The sequence below is a fragment of the Echinops telfairi genome, unplaced genomic scaffold, assembly GCF_000313985.2.
Source record: "Echinops telfairi isolate 266 unplaced genomic scaffold, ASM31398v2 ScPeMD7_443;HRSCAF=831, whole genome shotgun sequence".
NCBI classification, from domain to species: domain Eukaryota; kingdom Metazoa; phylum Chordata; class Mammalia; order Afrosoricida; family Tenrecidae; genus Echinops; species Echinops telfairi.
The window spans coordinates 17,430,206-17,443,310 of record NW_022104341.1 but is presented as its reverse complement, the minus strand read 5'-3'; the positions used below and the strand labels follow the sequence as shown (position 1 = coordinate 17,443,310).

At 38.2% G+C, this 13,105-nt stretch overlaps 1 protein-coding gene across 1 annotated transcript in view; it reads left to right on the top strand.

Annotated features, from left to right (window-relative positions):
- The window catches only part of AGL (amylo-alpha-1, 6-glucosidase, 4-alpha-glucanotransferase), an 87,354-nt gene continuing 74,249 nt past the window's right edge, over positions 1 to 13,105 (top strand). The window contains exons 1-2 of the mRNA XM_004699235.2: positions 1 to 30; positions 105 to 254. Coding sequence (XP_004699292.1) covers positions 173 to 254 — 82 coding nt within the window. The 5' untranslated portion in view covers positions 1 to 30; positions 105 to 172. The remainder of the gene's footprint in view (positions 31 to 104; positions 255 to 13,105) is intronic.

Genomic DNA, 13,105 nt, shown 5'->3' with positions numbered 1-13,105 from the left:
TATTACAGGGTTAAAAGACACCCAGAACATGTAAGTGTAGCTGTCAGCTCTGCAGAGTTTAAAGTAAGTTATTTTCTGTATCTTAATTCCTTTTTGTTTCATAGGGATAACGCATTCGAATTCGGAGTTCTTTTCATTCTTCTGAAAGATTTCAACTCCTTTCACTGCCAAAATGGGAACCAGTAAAGAGATTCGGATTTTACTTCTAAACGAAATGGAAAAGCTAGAAAAGACACTCTTCAGACTGGAACAAGGTCAGTAGCGTATTGTTTAAGTGGCTTGTTTGTGATTTTCACCTTTTTAACTCATTGGCTGTTGTATTAGTTTTTAAAACTTTCAAGACATGTTTGTAATGGAATTTACAAAAACTTCTAAAAATTGGTTTCTTCAAAGATTATGCAGTATTCTAAGCACCATGAGTGAAAGTTGATTTTTGTTAAAAAAAATCTTATATCAGTTATTTTAGAGCAAGAATAAAAGAAGTTTCTTTAACTGCTTAAGACAGAGAAGGTGTATATATAACCAGGAAATTGACATTATTTCCAATAAAAAACCTCACTGGCAACGAGTTGATGCTGACTTGCATGCAGCCGACCCTATAGGGAGGGTAAAACTGCTCCAGTGCGTTTCCAAGACTTTTCATGGAATAGAAAGCCCTTTCTCCCGCAGAGTGGCTGGTGTTTTCGAACTGCTGACCTTGCGTTAGCAGCCCCACTCGTTACCACTATGCCAATTGCATGTATTTTACCCTTCTTATCCACACTTGGTCAATTACTTCATATGCAATTTTGGTTTGGCTATAGCTGTCGTCTTGTCATTGGAGCCCTCGTGGCCTGGGTTGCCCTTTGGTTCAGATCCACCAGTCACACTGCAGCAGAAAGATGAGGCTTTCCACTCCGGTAAACACTCACATCTAGGAAACCCACAAGGGCAGTTCCCCTGTCCCGGAGGGCCATTATGCGTGTGAATCAACTCGCGATGGCTGTGAGAGAGTGCGGAGCCTCGCCACTTGATAGCTTATACTTTTACTCTACTGAACATTTGACTTAGTAAAATTGTTAACAGGAAAAAGTACAGTATAGAGAACTATTTTTATACTCAGTCCAAGCTCTCAGATATGAAGACATTAGAAGCTGAAATACTATTTTTGCCAAATAAAAAGTGAAATAATCAACCAGGTTCTGTTGAGATATATTTGAATTGTCATTTTAAAAATTAAAATACATTGCTATAAGAATAATTATGAGTGCCTATCTTTTTAGACTATGTCAAGTTACTTTTCCAGAGTGAAAAATCATTTCACTTATGTTAATGTAGCTTGGAGTATAGAAGTTTGATGTATGAAAAATTAAAAATGCAATCCTTTTACCAAATGGGCATTGATAATCCTATTTTAAGGGTTTTGTGTTGTTGTTTTATCCTAATACTCATGCGTCAAGGGTTAAATTTGGGGAGGGAGAAAGCATAAGTCAGTTATCAAATGAGTTACCATCTCCAAGACAATTCCCATGTTCTTCAAACTTTCCTTAGCCTTAAAATCACGAAATACTTTAGCCATTTTTTACTTTCCTGACAGCACTTTTCTAGTTGTAAAATTCCCTTGCTGTCACCTTGTAGTCTCTTGTTAGGCTCTCTTCCTTGCACATTTCAATTAATTGTGATTAATTGTGGGAAATCCTTTGGAATATCTCCCCCCCCCCCCCCTCGATTTCTTGCCCTCCTGGCCTCCTCTGTTAGACCATGGCAATCCCTCCCTTTGAAACAAGGGCCGGGCCTGGGCTTTTCTTCTTGGAGGCCCTTGAGGATAAGGGCCAAGGGAAGGGAACTAACATTCTGAAGAATTTGGCTCCTGTTCTGGTTCTGCTGCTAACGAACCGTTTGTCTTTGGGGAAGTCACATTAATTCTGATCATTTGTTTCCTTACTTGTGAAATGTGGCTTGTAATTTTTGTCTACCATCCTTCTGCTTGAGGATCAAAATTTAGAATATGGTTTTAGAATGAGTGATGAAAGAGCCCCTGGTGGTGCAGTGTTTCAATGCGTGGCTGCTAACCAGAAGGTCATTGGGGTGAACCAGCTCTTCTGCAGGAGAAAGAGGTGGCAGGCTGCTTCTGTAAAAATGTACCGCCTTGGAAACCCTATGGGACAGTTCTACTCTGTCTAGCAGGTTCACTATGAATCAGAATCAACTCAAGAGCAGTGGGTTTGGTTTCTTCCAGGGTTGTAGTGATAAAGCTCTAAATAGACCACTCTGCTTAATCTAACCTAGATTCTGGGCTTTATTGCAGTGTTATTTAATAAAACTTTCTGTAAAACATACACACTTGGATATGCTTAAATCTAACATACCGAAAACCAAACTCATTAATTCCCCTTCTCTCTTCTTATAATCCCAACTGTCATTTATATCTAAGTTTTTTTGTTTATTTTAGCGATTTACCCATTTTCCTAGATTCCAAGGCTAAACCCACAGCTATTGAGAAAATGCTGACTCATAGTGACCGTATAGAGGGTTTAGAAGCCTGTATATCTTTACAGGTGCAGGTTGCCTCATCTTTTGACCTCAGAGTGACTGGTAGGTTTCAACCACAGACCTTGCAGTTAGCAGTTCAATGCTTATCTAACAGTGCCAAGATTCAAAACCTTATTTTTCCCTTGATGACTTTAATTTCAATCTCTCTTTAAAACATAATTTCTTTCCAAATATCTCTACTTGCTTACCTGTCTTTTCCATAGCATCTTCTGTACTGATGTCAGATTGATTTTCTTATGCAATCTCTGCTGATATCTATAAATCCAGATTTAAATACATATGTACATTTTCTGACTTCCTGGACATCCTATAGTGACACTTCGCTTTATATAGGCAAGATTGTATCTCACTGTTCTTCGTCATTAGTGCCCTACATTCATATAGCCCCTCATTCTTTCCCTCCACAGTGAATTTTTTCACACCCACCTTGACACCCTGCTCCTGCCAGATTTCTACCTAATCCTATATATTCCATATAGCCTATATATATATTCAATCCTATATATTCAATCCCTGTTTCTGTTATCCAGTATGTTGCCTTCTGTGCAGGTTTCCATTTAAGTTCTTCTTTCTTAAAATCTTTCCATTAATTGTTCATAGCTACCTCCTTTTGTGACTTTGCCAGACAATGCAACAAGGTCTTTTAGATTATTTTACTTTTACAATGTCTATTACTTTTACAGTGTCAAACTAAAGTTTAAGATTTTTGACATTAGGAACACTCTTACAAACTGCAGTGTACAACAGTTGATATGCACTTGTTGATTGATTACTAAAACTTCAATTAAAAGTAACAAAATTGTAAAAACTAGCTAAGTTATTTGAAGAGGGACCTATGAAGGATTTGTAAAAGAATATGGATATGGTTGAGTCTATGACACTAGTTAAAACCAGTAAATTCATCCAAATGATATAATTGGGAGTCTGTCAATCTTTTTGGTGCAATAATGATGTGGTCATGTCATTACTAGAAGATCCTTTGTAATGTAAAGGACAAAATTGAAGAGAAGAGATTTTGGAGACAGAAATTACTTAGGCTTTTTTAAAAAAGGGTCAATTTCAAGATATGGGCTTAAATACATCAGCATTGAAAGAGAGGGGACAGAATTTGAGACATTTCAAAATTCAAAGGGCTTGGGGACCAGTTAGATTTGAAGAACACCTCTATATTTGTTAGTTCTTTCATACTTCATTGATTACCAAACCCTGCTTCATTTTTCTTTTCTTTTCAAGAAAGAAGTCATCCTCCGTATCAAGACTAGCATCTCTGTGGTGTGGCTTTAGTTGTCTTGGGGTCACTTTTGAGTTGTGACAACCCTGTGTGTGCAGAGGGCTACGAGCTCTGTAGGGCTGGGAGCAGATTGCCTTCCAAGGCACCTCTGAGTGCGGTCAGACTTCCAGCGTTCTGGCTACTCATCAAGCGCTCAACTCTGTGTGCCACCTAGAGAAGCCAGTCTCTCTATGGAGCCCTCTAGTTTTACATACACACGATTGAATTCTTTTCTAAGCCCATAGCCTTTTCCTGGCAGAATAATGAACAAAATCAGTATTCCCCAAGCCTGAAGTTATTTCTTACATGTTTTACACTAATTGGGTAAAATTGATGTTTTACTATTTTTTAAAAAAAGAAATGTTTATGTATATAAAAGGCCCTTACTTGGACAGTAGAGTAAAGGAGAAAAACCAAACTAAACTCATTGCCATTGAGTTGATGCTGACTCACAGTGACTCTATAGGACAGGTTAGAACTGCCCCTGTGAGTTTTCAAGACCATAACTGTGGATAGTAGAAAGCCTCATTTTTCTCCTTCAGAGCTGCTGGTGGCTTCAAACCGCCAACCTTACAGTTAGCAGCCCACTATGCCACTAGGGCTCCTGAGTGAAGGAAAAGAAGAAAGTTTTAGTTTACAAAAACAGTTTCATCACAACTTGCTGGTTAACTACAAGAAGGATAAAGCTTCTTTGAGAAAAGTATTCCTAGGATTAAGATGAGGAATAAGATAGCCACACCATGGACTGTTCGGTATGACCCATGCTAATTTTAGCAAACAGGAAATAATTATGGAACCTGACATACTCTTGAGTATTCTGTTTCATTTACTGTTTATAAAAATTATAGCTTCAGTGCTCTGGATCAGATGTCTTCAGAGTGACCATACTCCTGGGAATGTGCACTGAACTGCATAGTAGGTATAGGAGAAAATGCAGACTTTTTCTATGTGTCAGGTAAGCATTGGTCAGTGGTTCAAACCCACTAATCACTGCTCAGCAGATAGATGAGGGTGTCTGCTCCTATGAAGATATGTAACCTTGGAAACCCTACATAGAGGAGTTATGAGTGAAATTGGCTCAGTGGCAATGGGTTTGGGTTATTATTTTTAATCATTTTATTGGGGGCTTGTACAACTCTTATCACAATCCATCCATCCATCCATTGGGTGTCAAGCACATTTGTACATTCGTTGCCCTCATCATTCTCAAAACATTTGCTACTTGAGCCCTTGGTATCAACCGAATAGGAAAGGATAGTATTGCCCGTATGAGATTGTGACGCTTTACTCAGTAGAAAGCCCTGTCTTCCTCTGAGTGGCTGATAGTTTCAAACTGCTGACCTTGTGGTTAGCAGCCTAATCACAAGCCTAACATGTAACGTACATGCCACCAGCTCTGGTCAATACCTATATAGTGATAGCAATTTTAATAAGGATTTGTAGAGATACTTCCATCATGACAAAATTTTTACTTGTATAAGTAGTATCTTCCAACTTTCAAAAGTTAGTGGCAAAATTTTCTATTCTGGTTAAAATCTTCCAAATAAAGAATTTTGTTGCTTTTCACATCATTAGTTATGTAAATATGGAACATCTGATTAATTTGTAACAGTTGATGAAAATCAAGGAAGGTATAATTTTACTAGTCATATTTCAAGAATATCTTTACATCTGTTAGGAATGCTTGTTTTTTTTTCTGTTGAAGGGATACTGTTTAATATTATCCAGATACTGTTTTAGAAAGTAGAGATGAGTTTTAACCTTTGTGCTACAATTTCTTGTGTAATTACAAAAACAATATTTGTACAGCTTAACTGAGGAAAGGTTATTTAAATATGATCAGGCAGTTACTCTCTACTGCTTATGCCTATTCCAAATGACAGCATTTCTCTTGATAAATTTAACAATTTTTGTAATGTGATGTTGATATTTATGATTTTCATAGTAGCCAAATATTTTACCTGTGTTTAAATTTTTAGTTATTTTTCAGGGCATCCCTTATTTTGAGCTACAATATAAAGTCATGTGTCCCCAATTATGAAATTACAGCTATATATGATAATCTTTTTTATAGGCTTTCTGTTTTTATATGAAATAAGAGATGGATCTTTTTTCCTACTAGTAGGTTTACGGTGTGTATATTTTACCTTGCTGCTTGCTACTCCTTTTTCAGTGATATTGTTATTCCAGAAAGGATTTCAAAAGGTAACATAATAAATATCAAAAAATATCTTTGATAACATGATTTATAATGGCTTTATGATAATGTCCTTACAATTAGATAGGTAGTACATTTTTAAATATCATTCCTAATCATTTGATATTTAGGTTCATGTCAATTTATTTTTCTATGATAAAGTGATGTATATATATCACTGATTATTTTTTTCAGAAATACCGTTAGTTACCTAGATTTAAAAACAGAGTAATACCAAATTGTCTTATAGAAAAAATTATTCATGTAGCTACTTGAAAAATAAATCATTACGTTCACTATGTTATGAGAAGTAAGATTTACTTTATTTTAATAACCTTTTCCTTACTGCTAAGCTATTATGCCATCTTTTAGTATTGACCCCTTCTTATGTTATGCTTTTCGTTATCCCTGTTAAGTTTCCTTGCTCTGAAATGAATGTAGCTACTCCAACTTTATTTTGATTAATCTTAGCATGGTTTAACGTTCACCATCACTTTACTTTGTTCCCCCTAAATTTTATTTATTTTATTTTTTAATTTAACACTTTATCATTTTTTTAAAATCATTTTATCAGGGGCTCATGTGACTTATCACAATCTATACATACATCAATCGTGTAAAGCACATTTGTACATTCATTGCCCTATTTATTTTATTGTAGTTGAGAATATACACAGCTAAACACATATAAACTCGACAGATGCTACATGTAAATTAGTGGCACTGGGTACATTATTCAATTTTGCAACCGTTCTCATCCTCCTTTTCTGCCTTGTACCTCTCTAATTACGAAACAATCACTACCCTTAAAGTCCATGTCTCATCTTTTGAGTTGCTGTTGTCAATTTGATCCCATATAGATAGTTCTTCAAAGAACATGATGCTCATGCCAAACCTTTTCTACTAGTTAACACTGAACTATTATTTGGTCTTAAGATGGCTTCAGGAGATAATTTGGTTGAAGTTTAAAGATGATCGAAGGGCAATAGTGATAGGGATCTGTCCATCCTCCATAATGTCTAGAACAGGGGTTCTCAACCTGTGGGTCGTGACCCCTTTGGGGGTCAAACAACCCTCTCACAGGAGTCGCCCGATTCATGACAGTAGCCAAGTTTCAGTGATGAAGTAGCAATGAAAATAATTTTATGGTTGGGGTCACCACAACGTGAGGAACTGTATTAAAGGATCATAGCATTAGGAATGTTGAGAACCACTGGTCTAGAGTCTTTTAGAATTTGAAATTATGTTCTTTATTCTTCTGCCACCACACCCCCTTTTGGTCAGAATTCTTCTATGGACTCTTTGATCACAATATTTTCTAATAGTACCTGAGCACCATCCAGTTCTGGTCTCTTGTGACAAAGGAGGCAATTGTTTATGAATGTGTTAATCACACATTTATATCCTCCTTTTATTCCGGAGTTCCTCTTGTGCTTCTACTCCAGGGAATAGAAACCAATTGTTGTTCCTTGACTGGCTGTGGGGTTAAAGGGAAGAGGGAACCCCACAAAACATCACAGGTTTGGTAGGTGCAATTGTACAGCAATAACAAGTAAAGATTATAGTAAAGTCATAGAGAGTATGAGAGTTAAAAGATGGAGTCAAGTAATGGAGTCAGATGCGATTCATGGTAGCATTGCTCACCTCAGCCCCACTTGATGGTCCTCGTGGAGGGAACTTAGCCGCCAGAGTAGAAGCAGCTGCCTCGTCCTCCTCAGCCAACCTCCTGAGAACCTGGGAGCCTCCTTATTTATTGCTAACCACACATCATATTACTTTAGGGGGATACATCACAGCATTATGCGTCACAAAGAGGGGCAGTACAATTCATCCTTGAACAGGTTTGATTATTCTGGTGTCTCATACAATAAAATAGACAATCACTATCCTGGGAGGCATGCAAGCCCCCTGATAGCAGATAACAACCTATGTCATAGAGAGGGGTTGTAACATAGGCAATACAAGCAATAGGAGGGGGATGACCTAGGGGTGAATGCACAATAGTAAGAGGAGGGAATAGGGGGGCATGTATGGCAAGATGGTAGCCTAAGCTTAGTCATCTTAGAGTGGTCCCGGGCTTGCCTTTGGGCACTGCTTCAAGGGAACAATAACAGAAAGGACTGGGCCCTACTTAGGGTGTGTCAGACTATACAGTCTGGTTGTTCTAGATGGCTGATGTTAAGGAAAATAACCTCTGACCTACTTTCGCTGACCGTCTAGTGTACAGTCATACTCAAGCAGCTAAGTCTGGTACATATTATTGGGGAGACAGCTTAAGAGAAATCTTTCTGTTCCCCACAACTGGCCACTTGCAAGCTTTTATGACCCCAGACACTATCTACTAAAGTAGGAGGTGGAACAGAAGCGTAAAGCACATTATATACCACTTAACTGAAGCCATGACCCTAAACCTCCAAACCTAGGAACCAAATCCCATGAGGTATTTGGTTATGCATACACAGCCTTAGCAGCTACTCACTTTTTTCTTTTTTCTTTTTTCTATCACTGTAACTATTATCTTCCACACAACTTTTGCCAAATTCAGCTTTTTCTTTTTATTTATTTATTTTTAAATTCAGCTTTTTCCTGGTGTTCAACTTATTGGTAGCAGCTTATTGAAAATCAGCTGTCTGACTCTACCCTTAACCAGTCTGATTTTTCCCATCGTTAATCCTCCTTTACCCCCTCCATTTTGCTTCTGGTAACTGATAAACTTTGTGCTCTGTACAGTTGCCTTTTTTTGTCTTTTTATATACATGAAGTTACACAATATTTGTCCATTTGTGATTGGCTTGTATTGCTCAGCATGTCTTCAAGCTCCATGTATACTGTAGCATGTATAAAGACTTTCTCCTACTGGCTGTAGTATTATATTTATGTGCCTTATTTTGTTTATCATTCATATGTTAGACATTTGGAGTTTTTTCACCTAGTGGCCTAATGAATGACTTAATATAATTTTTAAAAGCACAAACAGCAAAGGATAAAATAAATAAACAAGACCACGTAAAAATTAAGAACTTTTGTTCATCAAATTAAAAGACTACCAAAAAAGGCTATTGAGTGGCAGACTATCTTCAGAAACCATATATTTGACAAGAATCTTTTAACCAAAAAATACAAAACTTCAACTTAAAAGACAACTAATGCAATCATACGATGGACCAAGGATTTGAGTAGACATTTACCTGAAAGATTACATTCACTTCCAAATGGATGACTCAAGGAGTCTACTGGCATAGTATGGTTACAATTTGGGCTGATAACCCCAAAATCAACAGTTCAAAACTATGAGCCACTCTGAGGGAGAAAGATGAGACTTTCTACTCCCATAAATATTATGGTCTTGGAAACCAAGAGGGGGAGTTCTACCTTGTCTTTAAGGTTGCTATGAGTCAGAATCAACTTGAAGTGAGTTTACTTCAGACTTACCTGTAGCACTTGCTCATAAGGTTGAAACTCTCGGGTGTGAGAAGAGGCAGATGACTGGTATCACAGGATGTAGGCACTAATGGACATTGGACTTGGTTTGGCTCTTTCCTTAAGTGTGCAATGAATGGTAGCCCAGAACTACCGTAAACTTACTATTTTAATGACCTCCTTGCTTATTATGACATGTATTAATCTGGAAGGTGTGGCTCTGCCATTGTGAATGAATGTTATTGAAAGTTTTGCTCTATCTCTAGCCCCCATTGTTTGTGTAAAGTATGTCCGGTCACTTAAGAGTTTAAACTGTACATTGCTGGCCTACACTGTATAATTTCCTTTTCTTAATCATGTATTAAATTCTGTAGCACTGGCAAAATTAATGACACTATTAATAAAATTACTTTATCTCCCAAGGGGATAATTAATAACATTCTCAACATAAAATGACAAAGCGGTCTCTAAGATGAACCAGAGACATATATAAACTGTAGATATCTGAATGGATTGGGGGCTCACACTTTATACTAGCCCCAATCTAAGAATAATTAGATGGCTCACCTTAGTGCTCACCTTCACGAAGGGATATTGAAGATATGTATGGTATAGCAAAGTGTAATGAGGAGACTAGATGGTGCCCAGCTATCAGAAAGAATAGCATCTGGAGTCCAGCCATTTAAGTGAGTCAAGTAGTTCTACATCGAGGAAGCACACCATGTAAATAATAAAATCCAAATCTGAAAGAGGGAGTGGTCTCAGCACTTAAATTGTGAACACCTGGTTTGCAGAAGGTTACGGATCACAGTGGAAGCCCAAAATTCATTTGCCATCCACACATGGATTAAGCCCCTAGTGAATCCCCTCTGACCATAGTTGATGGATGTGAATAGCCTTGCTATCAGACAGCATTGTAAAGTTGATTAGGTTAACATGCAATGCCTTATCATTTGATCTCCCTTTTGACCCATATAAAAGTTGTTTGTTTTTTAAGTGAAAGGGAATCGCAGTGATCGACACATAATCACACACACACACCGCACAAAGGGGGATGAACAACAGAAACTGTGGGGGAAGGGAGACAATGATCGGCGTAAGATTCGAAAATAATAATTTATCAAAGGGTCATGAGGGTGGGAAGGTGGGAGGGACGGAAAAAAGATGAGTTGATACCAAGGCCTCAGATAGAAAGTAAATATTTAGAAAATAATGATGGCAATATATGTACAAATATGCTTGATGCAATTGATGTATATGGATTGTTATAAGAGCTGTAAGAGCCCCCAATAAAAGAATCCTTTAATAAAAAATTTTTAAAAACAGAAAGGGAAACACATGTGGAATAAGCCTCTGGTGAATCCCTTCTCACCATGGACCAGGGATGGGAGTAGCCTTGATATCATACAGAATACATTGGAAACCGGTTTATTGCAGATGCAGTTACCATATATACTCGAGTATAAACCGACCCAAATATCAGCTGAGGCCTAATTTTACCACAAAAACTGCATTACAAATGTGCTGAAAAACTCGGCTTATACATGAGTATATACGGTACATTAAAACTTAGCACCTTAACATTTGCTTTCTGTTTTGACCCATTTTAAATTTTTTTTAGTTTTGATATTTTCCGATTTCTTTTTTATTGTGGTTTTCATCACTTTTTGTTATTGTTGCTAGTTTGGGGGTTTTGTTTTTAATCATTTTATTGGGGGCTCTTACAGCTCTTATTAAATTCCATATATCAATTTTTGTTTTGTTTTTAAAATGTGTTTTTGTTTATAAAATCCAGGATAGGTAAATCTACAAAGACAATCATTGGATTAATTATTCCTTAATATGACAGGGAAGTTGTGGAGGAAATGGGGAGCTATTAATGAGTACAAGAATGAAGAAAATGTTCTAAAACCGATCGTGATAATGATTGTACAACTCTTAATATGATTGAACTATTTTATATAGGTCAATCAAACATTATATAGTTTGTGAGTTATATGCCAATAAAACTGTTAAAAGATTAAAAGCAATGTAACAAATGCTGGTGGGGATGGGGAAACTGGAACAGAAGTTCCACTTCTAGGTATATACACAACAGACTAGAGAGATTTGTACAGTAATGTTCACTGCAGCCCTTTTCACAGAAGGTGGAAACACTCTGTTAGTCTGGGTAAACTCGGGAAACAAATGCACAGAAACTCATATGTAATAAGAGTTTTATATAAAAGGTAATTGTACATTCAGAAAGCATCCCAACCCCGTCCAGTCCAAGCCCATAAATCTGACTTCGCCCATATATCCGACACTGATCTGCAAAGTCCTCCTCAAACTCACAAAACACACACAATGACACCGAATGCAGGAGGATCACAGGCCAGTGGGTAGGAAATCTTTGAATCCAGTGGCTGTGTAAGCATCTCAGCGCTGGCAGGGGTCTCCACGTGGCTTCTCCAGCACCCAGGCCTACGTCAGGGTAAGTCCATGTGACTTCTCCTCAGGGGTGTCTCACAGGAAGTGAGCCTTGCCAGCTAAGGCAGCTGCACCCTGGTCTGACCATCAGAGAGCAAGAGACCAGAGAACTGGATAGGCGAGGCTCAACTAGCCATTTATCTCTCTGCTCTTCAATTAATCCCACATGTGTTTATCGGCCAGGTTGACACAATAAACCTTAATTATCTCAATCCATTCCTTGCCAGCTTGGCACCTGCACACAATTCTTTAGCCTAGCGATTTCAGTTAAGTAACACTTACACCAGGGGTCCTCAAACTTTTTAAAGAGGGGGCCAGTTCACTGTCCCTCAGACCATTGGAGTGCCGGACTGCAGTTTTTAAAAAAACCATGAACAAATTCCTATGCACACTGCACATATCTTATTTTGAAGTAAAAAAACAAAACAGGGCAAAAACACCCCGGCGGGCCGGATAAATGTCCTCGGTGGGTCGCACATGGCCCGCGATCCATAGTTTGAGGACCCCTGACTTACACCTTAATCCTATGAATATGTTCCCCCACCTATGAAAGTTTGTAAGCTAAGCACTTCATGCCTTTATCGCCCCAATTTTGGGTATCCAATTTCTTTACTGCCCACTTACATCAATCCGGTGCTCTGAAGAGACAATCATATTTTTCGATGTGAAGAATCTTCATTCCATTTGGAACCTTGTGAATTCTGCATAAGTAAAGTCAAATCAGGACAGGCCATCCATAAAGTCAGCAACAATATGCACCAGTTCACAGGCTCAAAAATCTCTTCACCTGGTCTGGTCTGGTCAACTCAATGTGGGCTGCCTCACTCAGCCTCCCCAGGGTACCCATTGGTCCCCTTGCCTTTAGACCATGGGCTCTCTCCAATACTCAACAAGCCTAGGCCCCTTGTGCTAGGTCATGAACTTTAGACCAGTCAACCCGCTCTCGTCTTCTCTTTTTCCTGTAAACCAAGTCCACAAGTGTCAGTGGCCAAACTCAATCTGTTTCTTGCTATTTCTCCCTCTTCTACTCAACAAGTAAATTCAGATGGCCACCTAGCAAGCAATTCAGCCAGCCCACAGGCTCCCTTTAACATTCAGTCCTAGAGAGGAGCTTTCTGCATGGTTCCAGATTTTTTTCAGCTTCTGATAAAGACCACTGGTTCCTGAGTACTCCAAAGCACTGGGTGGGGCATATCTTTTCAAAGCTTTCTCTGCAG